Raw genomic sequence first — 22,601 nt, forward strand, 5'->3', positions numbered from 1 at the left:
AATGCCACGAAATATTTGCTTAAAGATGAGAACTTAATGGCCAACAATAGTTCAGAAATATTAGTTTAAAAAGAATCTCACCATGTTTATAGATAAATATGATCCGGCAGCGAATCTTAAAGAGACGCATAAAACTATGGAAATATTTATGAATACCACCACCTATATTTTGAGCTTCCGAAGGAGAAAATAACACCGGAATCCAAATTTATTATGAACTCTTAAACAAATATGACATTAAAGATGTGGCCGTAAACTTGGATGATATTGAAGCGGCCGTAGATGAATGGAGAATAACTGGTAGTGCATCAGAAAAACTTTTAATATTTACCTTAGACAGCTTAATTACCGTGCCCCAACAATATGCCGCTAATGCTACTAATGCCACGCAATTTTTACTTAAAGACGAAGCTTTAAAGGAAAACCTTCAACCCCAGTGGTAGAATTTAAAAAGAAACTTATTCAATATTTGGAAAATATGATCCCACTAGCAGTAATATCAAATCAATTTATGTCTCAATCAATGATGTTTTAACAATATTACCGAATCGTATTATCAACTACCCGAGGAGAAAGTAACCGAGGAAACGAAATTTATTGTCCAGTTATTAAACAAATACAGTTGCAAAAGTTATTCCATTACATTCATCGAACATTATACCAATTTTATGGAGGAATTCAAAACAATGTTTGAAGATTTCAGAAATGACTTGGAAGAGCCCCTATTAGCTTGGTATGATAAATTCATAAAAATGACCAATTTCAATGAGAAAATGTCATCGATAAATGAATTTATAGAACTTGTTTAAGAAAACGTACAATAAAATCAAATTTAAAACAAAGCATGTGTTTTCGAATTTGGTCTTTAGGGTTCGAATCTTTTGAACTTTTCGGAAACATAAAACATTTTTATGAGAATTAAAAAAGTATTCTGGGCAGTTATTTGTATGGAAGCCAACTGAAATCTAGAATAGTTATTTCAATATCATACAAAACTTATCAATATAGAACATTTTTAGTCGGAATCGTAGCATAGACTGTAGAAAATAATTAAAATTTTGTAATAGACTAGACTATGGCACGAACAATAAACTAGACTATAGTCCAGACTATTGTTCAGGATGTAAAATAAAATTGTTTACATACTAAACTAGACTACAAACTAGACTATAGACTAGACTATATACTACGCTATAGTCCCGAACATAGACTACGCTATAGTCCCGAACATAGACTACACTATTGTCCCGATCATAGACTAGACTATAGTCCAGACTATCGACTAGAATTGACTATAGTCCAGACTATAGACTAGACTAGACTATAGACTAGACCATAGACTAGACTAGACTATAGACTAGACTATAGACTAGACTATAGACTAGACTATAGACTAGACTATAGACTAGACTATAGACTAGACTATAGACTAGACTATAGACTAGACTATAGACTAGACTATAGACTAGACTATAGACTAGACTATAGACTAGACTATAGACTAGACTATAGACTAGACTATAGACTAGACTATAGACTAGACTATAGACTAGACTATAGACTAGACTATAGACTAGACTATAGACTAGACTAGACTAGACTAGACTATAGACTAGACTATAGACTAGACTACAGGCTAGACTATAGACTAGACTATAGACTAGACTACAGGCTAGACTATAGACTAGACTATAGACTAGACTATAGACTAGACTATAGACTAGACTATAGACTAGACTATAGACTAGACTATAGACTAGACTATAGACTAGACTATAGACTAGACTATAGACTAGACTATAGACTAGACTATAGACTAGACTATAGACTTGACTATAGACTAGACTATAGACTAGACTATAGACTAGACTATAGACTAGACTATAGACTAGACTATAGACTAGACTATAGACTAGACTATAGACTAGACTATAGACTAGACTATAGACTAGACTATAGACTAGACTATAAACTAGACTATAGACTAGACTATAGACTAGACTAGACTATAGACTAGACTATAGACTAGACTATAGACTAGACTATAGACTAGACTATAGACTAGACTATAGACTAGACTATAGACTAGACTATAGACTAGACTATAGACTAGACTATAGACTAGACTATAGACTAGACTATAGACTAGACTATACTAGACTATAGACTAGACTATAGACTAGACTATAGACTAGACTATAGACTAGACTATAGACTAGACTATAGACTAGACTATAGACTAGACTATAGACTAGACTATAGACTAGACTATAGACTAGACTATAGACTAGACTATAGACTAGACTATAGACTAGACTATAGACTAGACTATAGACTAGACTATAGACTAGACTATAGACTAGACTATGACTAGACTATAGACTAGACTATAGACTAGACTATAGACTAGACTATAGACTAGACTATAGAGACTATAGACTAGACTATAGACTAGACTATAGACTAGACAATAGACTAGACTATAGACTAGACTATAGACTAGACTATAGACTAGACTAGACTAGACTATAGACTAGACTATAGACTAGACTATAGACTAGACTATAGACTAGACTATAGACTAGACTATAGACTAGACTATAGACTAGACTATAGACTAGACTATAGACTAGACTATAGACTAGACTATAGACTAGACTATAGACTAGACTATAGACTAGACTATAGACTAGACTATAGACTAGACTATAGACTAGACTATAGACTAGACTATAGACTAGACTATAGACTAGACTATAGACTAGACTATAGACTAGACTAGACTATAGACTAGACTATAGACTAGACTATAGACTAGACTATAGACTAGACTAGACTATAGACTAGACTATAGACTAGACTATAGACTAGACTATAGACTAGACTATAGACTAGACTATAGACTAGACTATAGACTAGACTATAGACTAGACTATAGACTAGACTATAGACTAGACTATAGACTAGACTATAGACTAGACTATAGACTAGACTATAGACTAGACTATACTATAGACTAGACTATAGACTATAGACTAGACTATAGACTAGACTAGACTATAGACTAGACTAGACTATAGACTAGACTATAGACTAGACTATAGACTAGACTATAGACTAGACTATAGACTATATAGACTAGACTATAGACTAGACTATAGACTAGACTATAGACTAGACTATAGACTAGACTATAGACTAGACTATAGACTAGACTATAGACTAGACTATAGACTAGACTATAGACTAGACTATAGACTAGACTATAGACTAGACTATAGACTAGACTATAGACTAGACTATAGACTAGACTATAGACTAGACTATAGACTAGACTATAGACTAGACTATAGACTAGACTATAGACTAGACTATAGACTAGACTATAGACTAGACTATAGACTAGACTATAGACTAGACTATAGACTAGACTATAGACTAGACTATAGACTAGACTAGACTATAGACTAGACTATAGACTAGACTAGACTATAGACTAGACTATAGACTAGACTATAGACTAGACTATAGACTAGACTATAGACTAGACAATAGACTAGACTATAGACTAGACTATAGACTAGACTATAGACTAGACTAGACTAGACTATAGACTAGACTATAGACTAGACTATAGACTAGACTATAGACTAGACTATAGACTAGACTATAGACTAGACTATAGACTAGACTGACTAGACTATAGACTAGACTATAGACTAGACTATAGACTAGACTATAGACTAGACTATAGACTAGACTATAGACTAGACTATAGACTAGACTATAGACTAGACTATAGACTAGACTATAGACTAGACTATAGACTAGACTAGACTATAGACTAGACTAGACTATAGACTAGACTATAGACTAGACTATAGACTAGACTATAGACTAGACTATAGACTAGACTATAGACTAGACTATAGACTAGACTATAGACTAGACTATAGACTAGACTATAGACTAGACTATAGACTAGACTATAGACTAGACTATAGACTAGACTATAGACTAGACTATAGACTAGACTATAGACTAGACTATAGACTAGACTATAGACTAGACTATAGACTAGACTATAGACTAGACTATAGACTAGACTATAGACTAGACTATATACTAGACTATAGACTAGACTATAGACTAGACTATAGACTAGACTATAGACTAGACTATAGACTAGACTATAGACTAGACTATAGACTAGACTATAGACTAGACTATAGACTAGACTATAGACTAGACTATAGACTAGACTATAGACTAGACTATAGACTAGACTATAGACTAGACTATAGACTAGACTATAGACTAGACTATAGACTAGACTATAGACTAGACTATAGACTAGACTATAGACTAGACTATAGACTAGACTATAGACTAGACTATAGACTAGACTATAGACTAGACTATAGACTAGACTATAGACTAGACTATAGACTAGACTATAGACTAGACTATAGACTAGACTATAGACTAGACTATAGACTAGACTATAGACTAGACTATAGACTAGACTATAGACTAGACTAGACTATAGACTAGACTATAGAGACTATAACTAGACTATAGACTAGACTATAGACTAGACTATAGACTAGACTATAGACTAGACTATAGACTAGACTATAGACTAGACTATAGACTAGACTATAGACTAGACTATAGACTAGACTATAGACTATAGATTGACTTTTATTTCTCGGTCTATAGTCTATGTTATAGCTATGGACTATGAGTATATAATCTAATCTTGACTGGAAGTTATTGTTTGTTTAAAAAAAGTAAAAGTTTTTTATATTTAAGACTTAATTTTTACTACAGTTTACTATACATTTCTCTAAAAGTCACCTCTAAATTTGTTTATAATGGATCTTTTACATAAATATACATATCTGTGTACGTGTGTATGTATAAACTTTATCAGTAAAAATAATTAAAAGTGTATTTCTATATAACTGCAAAAAGAGCTTTTCAAGATAACCTTGCCCTGAACTATGTAAAATAGAAATTAAATCTAAATGCAACAATAACTGTAAATAAATAAAGATTTATAATTTATTTGTATTACAGCCGGCCTAGACTAAAGATTAAATTATAAAGGAAAATGTTTACGCGAAATATAATATATATTTTAATAATTTCTATAGTTTTACTACAAGTAAGAAAAATTTTACACATAATTTTCAGTTAAGAAAAAATTAACAGTTTGATTTAATTAATTTAATAGCTTACCTGGTCCAAACCCTCACCTCAAGATCGAACCTCTGAGATAAAGCTTTTAAAAGCTCAAGATTTGTGTCTACAAAAGACCAAATATGATGGCATGGAACCTTCGGAAACTGACAGCCAACTAACACCCACAAATCAATTGCTTAAATTTACTGTAAGAGCTTTCCAGCAACTCTCGTTGCAATATGCTGAAACGGCAAAAAATATCAGTGAACATTTACAAAAAGATCCGGAAATTTTGAATTCTAAATCGGCGATAGTCCAAGAATTTAAAAAGAATTTAACACAATTTGAAGAGAAATATTCGTTATGCGATGGACTAGACGAATTATTCGATTTAGCGGAATTGTATTCCAATACTACTTCATTTTACTACGAATTGAATGAGTCAGATCTTAATGTGGACTCAAAATTAATTTTATCCCTTCTGAGGAAATATGGTTCCGAAGATTTAGATAATGATTTCGAGAAATACTTTAATGTTTTGTGGATAATTTCGAAAAGAATTAGAAGAACTTAAAGAGGATATGATTAAGGATGAGGATAAAGCCAGCAAATTAATACTGGAATGGTATGAGAAGTTTAAAGCCCTCAAGGATTATGATGATAAAATTAATGCTTTCGAGAAATTCTTTACATTTTTTGATCCCGTAGAAAAACTGAGAGTTTCCAAAGTTGACATTGCACAGTTGAAATTATGTTCTGTGTACTAACTAAGAAATCGCGGAGAAAAAGGTTGAATAGCCAAATAAATTATGCCCATATCAGATTTGAGTTTTTATTTCTATTTTTTCAATACTCTATTTTTTTCTTTGTTTTAAGAATAATTACAATTATTATTAATTCTTGATTAATGCTAAAGTTTTGCAAATAAACAACAATTTTATTATTTATAAGATCTTGGAATTTAACTAATGTTGATGATTCATTTTTTTAAGAAAAACTGATTGATACAATCCATGGCACAATGTGAAAATTTATCACTGTCTATAGTCTGCCTAGTCTATAGTCCCGACTATAGCATAGTCCATAGTCTGGTCTATAGTCTAGTCTATAGTCTGGACTATAGTCTAGTCTATAGTCTGGACTATAGTCTAGTCTATAGTCTGGACTGTAGTCTAGTCTATAGTCTGGACTATAGTGTAGTCTATAGTCTGGACTATAGTGTAGTCTATAGTCTGGACTATAGTCTAGTCTATAGTCTGGACTGCAGTCTAGTCTATAGTCTGGACTGCAGTCTAGACTATAGTCTGGACTGCAGTCTAGTCTATAGTCTAGTAGTTAGTTAGTTAGTTAGTTAGTTAGTTAGTTAGTTAGTTAGTTAGTTAGTTAGTTTAGTTAGTTAGTTAGTTAGTTAGTTAGTTAGTTAGTTAGTTAGTTAGTTAGTTAGTTAGTTAGTTTAGTTAGTTAGTTAGTTAGTTAGTTTGTTTAGTTAGTTAGTTCGTTGTTAGTTAGTTAGTTAGTTAGTTAGTTAGTTAGTTAGTTAGTTAGTTCGTTAGTTAGTTATTGTTTAGTTAGTTAGTTATTCGTTCGTTAGTTCGTTAGTTAGTTCGTTCGTTAGTTGTAGTTTTTAGTTAGTTAGTTATTGTTAGTTAGTTAGTTAGTTAGTTCGTTAGTTAGTTAGTTAGTTAGTTAGTTGTTAGTTAGTTAGTTAGTTGTTTTAGTTAGTTAGTTAGTTAGTCGTTAGTTCGTTAGTTAGTTGTTAGTTAGTTAGTTGTTTTTATTTCGTTTCGTTGTTATTGTAAAGTAATTAATTTAAAATATGAAATTACGAAGAGTGTAATTTAATTAATCTCTTCCATAAAGAAAATAAAAGACTAAGGTTAGTGAGTGACCGATTCATCATCGCACTGGCCAAACTTCGGAACCTAGAATTACATATTACAAATATTTAGTACTTGGTTATTAAAATTTCATTGAAAATTCTAACATAATGTAGACTAGTATAGTGAAGTAACCCGGGTATACGAGTTTTAGTATATATTTGAAAACATCGTGAAAATTTATAAAGTATTTGAACAAAAAAATTTGTTTAAAACCTGCTAGCAATTTATAAAAATCAGCATAAATTTAAATTTGTCAGTTCTTTACACAACTTAAATCAAACAACACAAGAAATGAAGACCAATCAAATCTTTGTAATTTTTGTAATTCTCTTTCTAACACCGGTAAGTTGTATTTAAACAAACTTTGCTCTAAAATAAAATAATAAAAAAAAAACTGTTTTCTTTCCAGTCATGTTTTGGCAGATACAATCCAAACCTGCTTGCTCTCGAAAAACAAATTCATAGTAGTACCTCGCCTCAAAAACAAATTTTGGTTTACGCTTTCGACCAACTCGGGTTATTGGGTAAAGAATATATCGCCAGATCTGTACAAATCGGTCGTAATATTCTCAAAGATGAATCCCTCGCAACCAATTCACAACCTGAAGTGGAAAAATTTAAAAATGATTTACACATATTTATCGAAAAGTATGATAACTCTAACGAAAATGTACAAACTATTTGGAATTTAATGGAAGTTTATGGCAATATTGTGCAAAAATATTTCAAGATGTCTGAGAAGAAAAAGACTCCCGAAACAAAGCTTATATTGGGAATATTAAAGAAATACGGCTGCGAAAGTAACAATATCGAATTTGTTATGAAGTTCCATGAGTTTGCTGATGATTTAATAAAGAAGTTTGAAGAGTCTAAGGAGCATATGGATAAGCACTCTTTGGAATGGTTGGATCATTTTAAGACCTTAAATAAATTTGGGGACAGATATCCTGCCATAATGCATTATATTATAAGAATGAATTAATTTAAGAGAAAGTGTTTGAAAATATTAAATAAAAGAAAATGTTCGGCAATAAACGCTTGAATGCTTATAACTTACTTACTTACTACCTACCTACCCACCTAACTACTAACTAACTAACTAACTAACTAACTAACTAACTAACTAACTAACTAACTAACTAACTAACTAACTAACTAACTAACTACTAACTAACTAACTAACTAACTAACTAACTACTAACTAACTAACTAACTAACTACTAACTAACTAACTAACTAACTAACTAACTAACTAACTAACTAACTAACTAACTAACTAACTAACTAACTAACTAACTAACTAACTAACTAACTAACTAACTAACTAACTAACTACTAACTAACTAACTAACTAACTAACTAACTAACTACTACTAACTAACTAACTAACTAACTACTAACTAACTAACTAACTAACTAACTAACTAACTAACTAACTAACTAACTAACTAACTAACTAACTAACTAACTAACTAACTAACTAACTACTAACTACTAACTAACTAACTAACTAACTAACTAACTAACTACTAACTAACTAACTAACTAACTAACTAACTAACTAACTAACTAACTAACTAACTAACTAACTAACTAACTAACTAACTAACTACTAACTAACTAACTAACTAACTAACTAACTACTACTAACTAACTAACTAACTACTAACTAACTAACTACTAACTAACTAACTAACTAACTAACTAACTAACTAACTAACTAACTAACTAACTAACTACTAACTAACTAACTAACTAACTACTAACTAACTAACTAACTAACTAACTAACTAACTAACTAACTAACTAACTAACTAACTAACTAACTAACTAACTAACTAACTACTAACTAACTAACTAACTAACTAACTAACTAACTAACTAACTAACTAACTAACTAACTAACTAACTAACTAACTAACTAACTACTACTAACTAACTAACTAACTAACTAACTAACTAACTAACTAACTAACTAACTAACTAACTACTACTAACTAACTAACTAACTAACTAACTAACTAACTACTAACTACTACTAACTAACTAACTAACTAACTAACTAACTAACTAACTAACTAACTAACTAACTAACTAACTAACTAACTAACTAAACTAACTAACTAACTAACTAACTAACTAACTAACTAACTAACTAACTAACTAACTAACTAACTAACTAACTAACTAACTAACTAACGAACTAACTAACTAACTAACTAACTAACTAACTAACTAACTAACTAACGAACTAACTAACTACTAACTAACTAACTAACTAACTAACTAACTAACTAACTACTACCTAACTAGCTGGATCAGACTGTTGACAGAACTGCAGTCTAGGCTATAGACTAGGCTTCAGACTATAATACAACCTATACTAATACTCTACACAATAAACTAGACTATAGACTACCCATAGAATTATAGACTAGACTATAGACTAGACTAAAATCGTTGGTAATCTAGTCTAGTACTTTAGTCTATATGTTATTCTAATCTGTAGTCTATTCTATATTCTGGTCTACAATCTAGTTTATAGCCTGTAGTCTGGTATATAGTCTAATCTATAGTCAAGCATATAGTCTGCTCTAGACATAGTTCCCTTTAGCTCTAATTTATGTATAGACTAGCCTACAGTCTAGCCTGACTATTGACGGAACTGTCATTTTGAATATTGACTCCATACAGGACTATATACCAGTCTCGACTGTAAGCTAAATTATAGATGGAACCTATTTAATTAGAATATTAATAAGTTTTGACTATAGTAAAAAATTTTACTATTATCTGGGCTGTAGTTAGGATAGTATACAGCCAAGAGTAGTGGCTGGCCTCTAGTTCACATTAATGACGAAAAAGATCATAGGTTTCAAGGTCGTGTTTTTTATGAAATAAAAACTTTCCTTTATTAAAAAATAAAAAAAAAACATTTTTATATTCTTAATATTAAGCTATCATAATATAAATAATAATATCATTGAATTTATCAAGTTTAGGTCGAGTTTTAAATTCCTCAAACCATTCTAATAACTCTTTACTCATATACTCCTTAGCATTTTCAAACTTATCAATAAAGCTATTAACGAACACATCAAATTTCTTCATAAATTCCATATTGAGATTTTCATATTCGTACTTATTTAATAATTCAAAAATAAATTTCGATTCAGAAGACATTCGCTCTTCAGGCATGTGTATATAATCATCGATAGTTTTCAGAAAAGGTCCCATTGAACTATAAAGTCTTATTACATCTTTCTTGGATATCTCATAGTTTTCCACATAACCCGTTAATTCTTTTTTAAATACTAACACTTCAGGTTTTTGGTTGCTCAAGAGGGCTTCATCTTTAAGAATATTACGACTAATAGGAACAAAACGGACGGCATAATCTTTGATTAATGAACAGAGATTATCGTATGCATAGTCCTGAAGTTGTATACGTGGTGAGGGATCGTTACGAAATTTCTCCTCGAATGAGGTTATTTCATTTTCTTCTACGTGTTTTGCGAATGTGGACTGTGTGGAGAACAAATATTATTAGTGAATTTGTGTTTCAAATTAATTTTGAAATTACCTGTTGTAAGTTTAAGACCACAACTATGACCAATATTTTATTAAATTTCATTTTTGTGTTGTTAACTTAAAGGTTTCTACAGAACTGTTAAGTTTCTATAAAGACCTTATGCTTTTTATACAGATAAATATAATGTACAGGGTGTGTCAACATTTGTGCAACTTTTAATTAATTAATAGAAAAGTTCAGTTTTCTTAAGCTTATCTAACCAAATGTTCATATTAACTATCAGAAAATATTGTCTAAATTTTGGAAGACCCTTCATTGTTTCGCTAAAGGTTATCAACATTTAAATAATAGAAAAACAAGTTGGGATGTTCTATTCGGCCATGCCGAATAGAACATCCCTCAACCGGTAAATTTATGGACACTTTATTTTTACTAGACAATAGACTAAAGACTGGACTATAGACTAGACCATAGACTAGACTATAGACTAGACTATAGACTAGACTATAGACTGGACTATAGACTAGACTATAGACTAGACTATAGACTAGACCATAGACAAGACTATAGACTAGACTATATACTAGACTAAGACTATAGACTAGACTATAGACTAGACTATAGACTAGACTATAGACTAGACTATAGACTAGACCTAGAACTAGACTAAGACTAGACTATAGACTAGACTATAGACTAGACCTATAGACTAGACTATAGACTAGACTATAGACTAGAACGATAGACGAGACTATAGACTAGACCTAGAAGACTCGACTATAGACTAGACTAATAGACTAGACTATAGACTAGACTATAAGACTAAGACTATAGACTAGACTATAGACTGAGACTATAGACTAGACTATAGACTAGACTATAGACTAGACTATAGACTAACTATAGACCGAGACTAGGAACTAGACGATAGACCTAGACTATAGACTAAGACTATAGACTAAAGACTATAGACTAGACTATAGACTACTAGACTATACTATAGACTAGACTATAGACTAGACTATAGACTAGACTATAGACTATATAGACTATATACTAGACTATAGACTAGACTATAGACTAGACTATAGACTAGACTAGACTATAGACTAGACTAGACTATAGACTAGATTATAGACTAGACTATAGACAAGACTATAGACTAGACTATAGACTAGACTATAGACTAGACTATAGACTAGACTAGAGACTAGACTATAGACTAGACTATAGACCAGACTATAGACTAGACTATAGACTAGACTATAGACTAGACTATAGACTAGACTAGACTATAGACAGACTATAGACTAGACTATAGACTAGACTATAGACTAGACTAGACTATAGACTAGACTATAGACTAGACTATAGACTAGACTATAGACTAGACTATAGACTAGACTATAGACTAGACTATAGACTAGACTATAGACTGACTATAGACTAGACTATAGACTAGACTATAGACTAGACTATAGACTAGACTATAGACTAGACTATAGACTAGACTATAGACTAGACTAGACTATAGACTAGACTATAGACTAGACTATAGACTAGACTATAGACTAGACTATAGACTAGACTATAGACTAGACTATAGACTAGACTATAGACTAGACTAGACTATAGACTAGACTAGACTATAGACTAGACTATAGACTAGACTATAGACTAGACTATAGACTAGACTATAGACTAGACTATAGACTAGACTATAGACTAGACTATAGACTAGACTATAGACTAGACTATAGACTAGACTATAGACTAGACCATAGACTAGACTATAGACTAGACTATAGACTAGACTATAGACTAGACTATAGACTAGACTATAGACTAGACTATAGACTAGACTATAGACTAGACTATAGACTAAACTATAGACTAGACTATAGACTAGACTATAGACTAGACTATAGACTAGAATAGACTATAGACTAGAATAGACTATAGACTAATAGAATATGACTAGACTATAGACTAGACTATAGACTAGACTATAGACTAGACTATAGACTAGAATATAGACTAGACTATAGACTAGCCTATAGACTAGACTACTAGACTAGACTACTAGACTAGACTATAGACTAGACTATAGACTAGACTATAGACTAGACTATAGACTAGAATGACTATAGACTAGAATAGACTATAGACTAGAATAGACTATAGACTAGAATAGACTATAGACTAGAATAGACTATAGACTAGACTATAGACTAGACTATAGACTAGACTATAGACTAGACTATAGAGTAGAGTATAGACGTAGGCTATAGAGTAGACTATAGAGTAGCTATAGAGTAGACTATAAGCTACTAGGACTATAGACTAGACTATAGACTAGACTAGGACTATAGACTAGACTATAGACTAGACTATAGACTAGGACTATAGGACTAGACTAAGACTAGACTATAGACTAGACTATAGACTAGACTATAGACTAGACTATAGACTAGACTATAGACTAGACTATAGACTAGACTATAGACTAGACTATAGACTAGACTATAGACTAGACTATAGACTAGGACTATAGACTAGACTATAGACTAGACTATAGACTAGACTATAGACTAGACTATAGACTAGACTATAGACTAGACTAAGACTAGACTATAGACTAGACTATAGACTAGACTATAGACTAGACTATAGACTAGACTATAGACTAGACTATAGACTAGACTATAGACTAGGACTATAGACTAGACTATAGACTAGACTATAGACTAGACTATAGACTAACATAGACTAGACTTATGACTAGACTATAGACTAGACTATAGACTACACCATAGACTAGACTAGACTATAGACTAGACTATAGACTAGACTATAGACTAGACTATAGACTAGACTATAGATTAGACTATAGACTAGACTATAGACTAGACTATAGACTACACTATAGACTAGACTATAGACTAGACTACAGACTAGACTATAGACTAGACTATAGACTAGCATCTATAGACTAGACTATAGACTAGACTATAGACTAGACTATAGACTAGACTATAGACTAGACTATAGACTAGACTATAGACTAGACTATAGACTAGACTATAGACTAGACCATAGACTAGACTATAGACTAGGACTATAGACTAGACTATAGACTAGACTAGACTAGACTAGACTAGACTAGACTATAGACTAGACTATAGACTAGACTATAGACTAGACTATATACTAGGCTATAGACTAGACTATATACTAGGCTATAGACTAGACTATAGACTTAGACTATAGACTAGACTATAGACTAGACTAGACATTAGACTAGACTATAGACTAGACCATAGACTAGACTATAGACTAGACTATAGACTAGACTATAGACTAGACTATAGACTAGACTATAGACTAGACTATAGACTAGGACTATAGACTAGACTATAGACTAGACTATAGACTCGACTATAGACTAGACTATAGACTAGACTAATAGACTAGACTAGACCTAGACTATAGACTAGACTATAGACTAGACTACTAGACTATGACTATAGACTAGACTATAGACTAGACTATAGACTAGACTATAGACTAGACTATAGACTAGACTATAGACTAGACTATAGACTAGACTAGACTACTATATGAAGTCTAGGTTAACGAATGGAACGCTGTCAGCGAAAACCGATAGGGTTCTTCTGTGATGACATGTGTCAACTTTCATCGAATTATATTCAAAATTTCAATATGTACTATGACTACAGGATGTATATATATGAACAAAGGACCCACGGACAGACATAGCTTAATAAAATCAGAAGGTGCTTCTTAGCGGATTAATAAACTTTATCGATGGGTATAAGACCATAAGGACTAAGTTGAAATATGGTCCGACTAGCTTGTGCAAAATTCTATTGTGATTTTAGTTTTCCAATATTTATTCAGTAGAACCAATTTGTCCCATTTTCAAGAACTTTCAAAATAATTCCAAAATTTTTCTTCTGGTTATTTATTTTATTCAAATTAATTTTACACAGATTTTTTGCTAAATTAACCCATTGTTATTACATATTCCAGTACGCCAGCGAATTTTTCACCAAATTTAGTTGAGGCCTTAAAATGCTCCAACCATATCAACGAACCCTTATCTATCTCATCCTTAGACTCTTCAAACTTGTTAACAAGGCCATCAGCAAAAAACATGGAATTTATTGGCATATTCTATATTGTTATTTTCACAACCGTATTTGTTTAATAAATCCAAATAAATTTCGCTTCTGGCGACTTCTTCTCTTCGGGCATTTTATAATATTTTTGCCAAATATCGCCGTAAACTTCTATTAAATTCCAAATTTCTTGTACATCTTTGTTAGAGTTATCATATTTTTCAACAAATTGTTTTAAATTATTTTTAAAGATTTCTACTTCAGGTTTATCATTTGAGGCGAGGTCCTCATCTTTAAGAATATTACGAGAGATTTGTGCACCACTGGCAATATATTCTTTGCCTAACGAAGCGAGATTGTCGAAAGCATAAACTAAAACTGGTTTACGAGGTGATGTATCAGTGCGTATTTGCTCTTCGACAGCATATAGATTTGGTGTGTTTCTGCCAAAACTTGTCTGAAAACATAATGTTTCATCTAAATTGATTTTTAAATAATCAAATGTGTTTAAGTATAACTTACTGGTGTTAGACTGAAAATCAGAAATATTACAAATATTTGATACGTCTTCATTTCTTGTCTTGTCTGCTTTATGTTGTGTGAAGAACTGATGAGTTATAATTTACGCTGATTTTTATAAATTTCTCTGCCTAGTCTTAACATCTGTATTTGTTTTGTTTATTTTAAAGGTTATCACGATTTGTTTTTATTTATAATAGAATTAAATCTATATAATATACATATTGTAAACTTTAAAACAAACCATAATCCATGGCACAATTAAATTTTTTAATCAAAAGATTTGAAATTAATGTAATTAAATTATTTTATTATTTTTCTTTCTATTTGATAAGAAGGTTATAGAGCTTGGGAAATATTATAAAATTCTTATAAGTAATTCAATAACATTTAAATTTAATGAACAAATGTCAATAAATTGGGAGAATTTGTTTATTATTTTAAATAAGTAACTATTTGTTTGGTTTTTTTTTGTAATATTGATAAATATGTGGCGTGAAGGTAGGATTTCAGGGAAGCTTGATATAATAAACGATGTCGGAAAATTTTAACCAAATATCAAAATTAAAATAGACTATAAACTACTTACTCAAAAACCAGACTATAGACTAGAAATATACTACAGACTATATACTGGTCTCTAGAGTGTACTATAGACTAGACTGTAGACCAGACTAGACTAGAAATATACTCTAGACTACAGACTATACTAGACTCTAGACTATACTATATACTAGCCTGTGAACTAGACTATAGACCCAGCCTAAAGGCTATAGACTAGACCACAGAGTAGACTACAGAGTAGACTACAGAGTAGACTATAGACTAGACTATAGATTAGACTATAGATTAGACTATAGACTAGACTATAGACTAGACTATAGATTAGATTATAGACTAGACTATAGATATACTATAGACAGATTAATAGACTAGATTATAGACTAGACTATAGACTAGACTATAGACTAGACTATAGAGTAGACTATAGACTAGACTATAGAGCCTAGACTATAGACTTAGACTATAGACTAGACTATAGGACTAGACTATAGGACTAGACTATAGACTAGAACTATAGACTAGACTATAGGCCTAGATTATAGACTAAGGACTATACGACTAGACTTAGACTAGACTATAGACTAGGACGTAGGACTAGACTATAGACTAGATAGGACTAGACTATGCCTAGACTAGACTTGACTAGGACCTATAGACTAGACTAGACTAGACTATAGACTAGACTATAGACTAGACTATAGATTAGACTATAGACTAGACTATAGACTAGACTAGACTAGACTATAGACTAGACTATAGACTAGACTATAGACTAGACTATAGACTAGACTATAGACTAGACTATAGACTAGACTATAGACTAGACTATAGACTAGACTATAGACTAGACTATAGACTAGACTATAGACTAGACTATAGACTAGACTATAGACTAGACTATAGACTAGACTATAGACTAGACTATAGACTAGACTATAGACTAGACTATAGACTAGACTATAGACTAGACTATAGACTAGACTATAGACTAGACTATAGACTAGACTATAGACTAGACTATAGACTAGACTATAGACTAGACTATAGACTAGACTATAGACTAGACTATAGACTAGACTATAGACTAGACTATAGACTAGACTATAGACTAGACTATAGACTAGACTATAGACTAGACTATAGACTAGACTATAGACTAGACTATAGACTAAACTATAGACTAGACTATAGACTAGACTATAGACTAGACTATAGACTAGACTATAGACTAGACTATAGACTAGACTATAGACTAGACTATAGACTAGACTATAGACTAGACTATAGACTAGACTATAGACTAGACTATAGACTAGACTATAGACTAGACTATAGACTAGACTATAGACTAGACTATAGACTAGACTATAGACTAGACTATAGACTAGACTATAGACTAGACTATAGACTAGACTATAGACTAGACTATAGACTAGACTATAGACTAGACTATAGACTAGACTATAGACTAGACTATAGACTAGACTATAGACTAGACTATAGACTAGACTATAGACTAGACTATAGACTAGACTATAGACTAGACTATAGACTCGACTATAGACTAGACTATAGACTAGACTATAGACTAGACTATAGACTAGACTATAGACTAGACTATAGACTAGACTATAGACTAGACTATAGACTAGACTAGACTAGACTAGACTATAGACTAGACTATAGACTAGACTATAGACTAGACTATAGACTAGACTATAGACTAGACTATAGACTAGACTATAGACTAGACTATAGACTAGACTATAGACTAGACTATAGACTAGACTATAGACTAGACTATATACTAGACTATAGACTAGACTATAGACTAGACTATAGACTAGACTATAGACTAGACTATAGACTAGACTATAGACTAGACTATAGACTAGACTATAGACTAGACTATAGACTAGACTATAGACTAGACTATAGACTAGACTATAACTAGACTATAGACTAGACTATAGACTAGACTATAGACTAGACTATAGACTAGACTATAGACTAGACTATAGACTAGACTATAGACTAGACTATAGACTAGACTATAGACTAGACTATAGACTAGACTATAGACTAGACTATAGACTAGACTATAGACTAGACTATAGACTAGACTATAGACTAGACTATAGACTAGACTATAGACTAGACTATAGACTAGACTATAGACTAGACTATAGACTAGACTATAGACTAGACTATAGACTAGACTATAGACGACTATAGACTAGACTATAGACTAGACTATAGACTAGACTATAGACTAGACTATAGACTAGACTATAGACTAGACTATAGACTAGACTATAGACTAGACTATAGACTAGACTATAGACTAGACTATAGACTAGACTATAGACTAGACTATAGACTAGACTATAGACTAGACTATAGACTAGACTATAGACTAGACTATAGACTAGACTATAGACTAGACTATAGACTAGACTATAGACTAGTATAGACTAGACTATAGACTTGTTTATTATAGTTTAGTACATTTTTCTGATTTTCATTAAAGTTTACTTAAATGATTTGTTAACAATTAATACTTTGTTTGCAAATCAAAATAAACAAAATGTTCTCCTAGACTAGATTATAGACTAGACTAGATTATAGACTAGACTATAGACTATAGACTAGACTATAGACTAGACTATAGACTAGACTAGACTATAGATTAGACTATAGATTAGACTATAGACTAGACTATAGACTAGACTATAGACTAGACTATAGACTAGACTATAGACTAGACTATAGACTAGACTATAGACTAGACTATAGACTATACTATAGACTAGACTATAGACTAGACTATAGACTAGACTATAGACTAGACTATAGACTAGACTATAGACTAGACTATAGACTAGACTATAGACTAGACTATAGACTAGACTATAGACTAGACTATAGACTAGACTATAGACTAGACTATAGACTAGACTATAGACTGGACTATAGACTAGACTATAGACTAGACTATAGACTAGACTATAGACTAGACTATAGACTAGACTATAGACTAGACTATAGACTAGACTATAGACTAGACTATAGACTAGACTATAGACTAGACTATAGACTAGACTATAGACTAGACTATAGACTAGACTATAGACTAGACTATAGACTAGACTATAGACTAGACTATAGACTAGACTATAGACTAGACTATAGACTAGACTATAGACTAGACTATAGACTAGACTATAGACTAGACTATAGACTAGACTATAGACTAGACTATAGACTAGACTATAGACTAGACTATAGACTAGACTTTAGACTAGACTATAGACTAGACTATAGACTAGACTATAGACTAGACTATAGACTAGACTATAGACTAGACTATAGACTAGACTATAGACTAGACTATAGACTAGACTATAGACTAGACTATAGACTAGACTATAGACTAGACTATAGACTAGACTATAGACTAGACTATAGACTAGACTATAGACTAGACTATAGACTAGACTATAGACTAGACTATAGACTAGACTATAGACTAGACTATAGACTAGACTATAGACTAGACTATAGACTAGACTATAGACTAGACTATAGACTAGACTATAGACTAGACTATAGACTAGACTATAGACTAGACTATAGACTAGACTATAGACTAGACTATAGACTAGACTATAGACTAGACTATAGACTAGACTATAGACTAGACTATAGACTATAGACTAGACTATAGACTAGACTATAGACTAGACTATAGACTAGACTATAGACTAGACTATAGACTAGACTATAGACTAGACTATAGACTAGACTATAGACTAGACTATAGACTAGACTATAGACTAGACTATAGACTAGACTATAGACTAGACTATAGACTAGACTATAGACTAGACTATAGACTAGACTATAGACTAGACTATAGACTAGACTATAGACTAGACTATAGACTTGTTTATTATAGTTTAGTACATTTTTCTGATTTTCATAAAATTTTACTTAAATGATTTCTTAACAATTAGTACTTTGTTTGCAGATCAAAATAAACAAAATGTTCTCCTAAGGGTTAAACGAATTATGATAACCTTGCATTAAATCTATTGGAAATTTTTATATATAGCCGACTTTCAATTATAAATTATCAGTTGTTTAGAAACCACTTAACAAGTAACTCTACCATGGTGGCAAATAAAATTTACACCTTATTAATGTGTTGTTCTTAACACAGGTATATGGTAGGCAATCAAAAATAGTGTTCCATTAATAATCTCATATTTATTTTTTTTTTTTTCTAACAGGCCATATTAACCTTAGCTAAGCGCGAGGAGTATACTTTCCAATTCTATGAAACTTCCGAAGAAGATACGAAAATAAGAGCGAATCCAACGCCGGAACAAAAACTTTTACTTTATACCTATGACAATTTCGTTTATTTGGGCCTACAGTATGCCAACGAAGCAGATGTAGTCAGTAATCGTATTTTGAATGATGAGTCCCTGTTAAGTAAAACAAATCCCGAGATTTTACAGTTTAAGAACAAATTAAAACAGTATGTGGACAAATATGAATCTAGTAAAAATCCACTCATAGTGTGGGATTTAATTGACATGTATACAGATGCGGTTGAGAAATATTTCCACATTCCGGAGGATAAGGTCACGACAGAATCTAGCTATATCCTGGAACTATTAAATAAACACAAAGGCAGTGAAGTAGATACGAAATTCGAGGCCGAATTTAAGAAATTTGAGACTAATTTGGGAAATATGTTTGAGGAGAATAAGGAACACCTGGAGAAGTCCGCCTTGGATTGGTATGAAAAGTATAAAACTCTAGACAATACTGAAAAGAAAATTGATGCTTTTAGTGGATTCTTTGAACTGTTTAAAAAGGGAATGTAATGTAAAATTTTATATAAAGCTTATATCTGAAAAATAAAAGAATTTATTAAATAAAATGTGTTAATTTTTATTCATAGTAGTATGTCAGTATAGTCTACAGTCTATCCTATAATCTATAGTCTAGTCTATATAGACTAGACTATAGACTATACTTTAGACTACACTATAGACTGGACTATAGACTACACTCTTTACTAGACTATAGACTAGACTATAGAATGACTACAGACTAGACTATAGTCTAGACTATAGAGACTATAGACTAGACTATAGACTAGACTATAGACTAGTCTATAGACTAGACTATAGACTATAGACTAGACTATAGACTATAGACTAGACTATAGACTAGACTATAGACTAGACTATAGACTAGACTATAGACTATAGACTAGACTATAGACTAGACTATAGACTAGACTATAGACTAGACTATAGACTAGACTATAGACTAGACTATAGACTAGACTATAGACTAGACTATAGACTAGACTATAGACTAGACTATAGACTAGACTATAGACTAGGCTATAGACTAGACTCTAGACTAGACTATAGACTAGACTACATACTATAGACTAGACTATAGACTAGACTATAGACTAGACTATAGACTAGACTATAGACTAGACTATAGACTAGACTATAGACTAGACTATAGACTAGACTATAGACTAGACTATAGACTAGACTATAGACTAGACTATAGACTAGACTATAGACTAGACTATAGACTAGACTATAGACTAGACTATAGACTAGACTATAGACTAGACTATAGACTAGACTATAACTAGACTATAGACTAGACTATAGACTAGACTATAGACTAGACTATAGACTAGACTATAGACTAGACTATAGACTAGACTATAGACTAGACTATAGACTAGACTATAGACTAGACTATAGACTAGACTATAGACTAGACTATAGACTAGACTGTAGACTAGACTATAGACTAGACTATAGACTAGACTATAGACTAGACTATAGACTAGACTATAGACTAGACTATAGACTAGACTATAGACTAGACTATAGACTAGACTATAGACTAGACTATAGACTAGACTATAGACTAGACTATAGACTAGACTATAGACTAGACTATAGACTAGACTATAGACTAGACTATAGACTAGACTATAGACTAGACTATAGACTAGACTATAGACTAGACTATAGACTAGACTATAGACTAGACTATAGACTAGACTATAGACTAGACTATAGACTAGACTATAGACTAGACTATAGACTAGACTATAGACTAGACTATAGACTAGACTATAGACTAGACTATAGACTAGACTATAGACTAGACTATAGACTAGACTATAGACTAGACTATAGACTAGACTATAGACTAGACTATAGACTAGACTATAGACTAGACTATAGACTAGACTATAGACTAGACTATAGACTAGACTATAGACTAGACTATAGACTAGACTATAGACTAGACTATAGACTAGACTATAGACTAGACTATAGACTAGACTATAGACTAGACTATAGACTAGACTATAGACTAGACTATAGACTAGACTATAGACTAGACTATAGACTAGACTATAGACTAGACTATAGACTAGACTATAGACTAGACTATAGACTAGACTATAGACTAGACTATAGACTAGACTATAGACTAGACTATAGACTAGACTATAGACTAGACTATAGACTAGACTATAGACTAGACTATAGACTAGACTATAGACTAACTATAGACTAGACTATAGACTAGACTATAGACTAGACATAGACTAGACTACTAGACTATAGACTAGACTATAGACTGGACTATAGACTAGACTATAGACTAGACTATAGTCTAGACTATAGACTAGACTAGACTATAGACTAGACTATA

The 22,601-nt window shown here is 31.6% G+C and overlaps 4 protein-coding genes across 4 annotated transcripts; 2 read left to right on the top strand and 2 right to left on the bottom strand.

The window, feature by feature from the left end:
- The first annotated feature begins 5,035 nt into the window (after positions 1–5,035).
- Positions 5,036–6,152, top strand: LOC119613625. The gene is made up of 2 exons (XM_037969655.1): positions 5,036–5,170; positions 5,240–6,152. The coding sequence occupies exons 1-2, from the start codon at positions 5,117–5,119 to the stop codon at positions 5,759–5,761; spliced, it is 576 nt and encodes a 191-aa protein (XP_037825583.1). The 5' UTR covers positions 5,036–5,116; the 3' UTR covers positions 5,762–6,152.
- Positions 6,153–6,988: 836 nt separating this feature from the next.
- LOC119613618 lies at positions 6,989–8,127 on the top strand. Its single transcript, XM_037969647.1, has 2 exons — positions 6,989–7,409; positions 7,477–8,127. The coding sequence occupies exons 1-2, from the start codon at positions 7,359–7,361 to the stop codon at positions 8,047–8,049; spliced, it is 624 nt and encodes a 207-aa protein (XP_037825575.1). The 5' UTR covers positions 6,989–7,358; the 3' UTR covers positions 8,050–8,127.
- A 1,832-nt stretch (positions 8,128–9,959) lies between these two features.
- Positions 9,960–10,743, bottom strand: LOC119613616. The gene is made up of 2 exons (XM_037969645.1): positions 10,651–10,743; positions 9,960–10,592 (listed from the first exon to the last, which is right to left on the bottom strand). Exons 1-2 carry the CDS (start codon positions 10,699–10,701, stop codon positions 10,020–10,022), a joined length of 624 nt encoding a protein of 207 aa, XP_037825573.1. The 5' UTR covers positions 10,702–10,743; the 3' UTR covers positions 9,960–10,019.
- Positions 10,744–14,568: 3,825 nt separating this feature from the next.
- Positions 14,569–15,419, bottom strand: LOC119613623. Its single transcript, XM_037969653.1, has 2 exons — positions 15,264–15,419; positions 14,569–15,198 (listed from the first exon to the last, which is right to left on the bottom strand). The coding sequence occupies exons 1-2, from the start codon at positions 15,312–15,314 to the stop codon at positions 14,827–14,829; spliced, it is 423 nt and encodes a 140-aa protein (XP_037825581.1). The 5' UTR covers positions 15,315–15,419; the 3' UTR covers positions 14,569–14,826.
- Positions 15,420–22,601: the final 7,182 nt, after the last annotated feature.

The sequence above is a fragment of the Lucilia sericata genome, unplaced genomic scaffold (assembly GCF_015586225.1).
Source record: "Lucilia sericata isolate MDLA Ls3-8-SP2 unplaced genomic scaffold, ASM1558622v1 Contig002215F_arrow, whole genome shotgun sequence".
In the NCBI taxonomy this organism is placed as follows: domain Eukaryota; kingdom Metazoa; phylum Arthropoda; class Insecta; order Diptera; family Calliphoridae; genus Lucilia; species Lucilia sericata.

Bases quoted from the DNA above. Each gene is read 5' to 3' on its own strand.
- LOC119613625 (XM_037969655.1), top strand. From the start codon at position 5,117: ATGTTTACGCGAAATATAATATATATTTTAATAATTTCTATAGTTTTA. The intron at 5,171-5,239 runs GTAAGAAAAATT...TTAATTTAATAG, and splicing joins TTTCTATAGTTTTACTACAA to CTTACCTGGTCCAAACCCTC.
- LOC119613618 (XM_037969647.1), top strand. From the start codon at position 7,359: ATGAAGACCAATCAAATCTTTGTAATTTTTGTAATTCTCTTTCTAACA. The intron at 7,410-7,476 runs GTAAGTTGTATT...TTTTCTTTCCAG, and splicing joins TAATTCTCTTTCTAACACCG to TCATGTTTTGGCAGATACAA.
- LOC119613616 (XM_037969645.1), bottom strand. From the start codon at position 10,701: ATGAAATTTAATAAAATATTGGTCATAGTTGTGGTCTTAAACTTACAA. The intron at 10,593-10,650 runs GTAATTTCAAAA...TTCTCCACACAG, and splicing joins TGGTCTTAAACTTACAACAG to TCCACATTCGCAAAACACGT.
- LOC119613623 (XM_037969653.1), bottom strand. From the start codon at position 15,314: ATGAAGACGTATCAAATATTTGTAATATTTCTGATTTTCAGTCTAACA. The intron at 15,199-15,263 runs GTAAGTTATACT...TTATGTTTTCAG, and splicing joins TGATTTTCAGTCTAACACCA to ACAAGTTTTGGCAGAAACAC.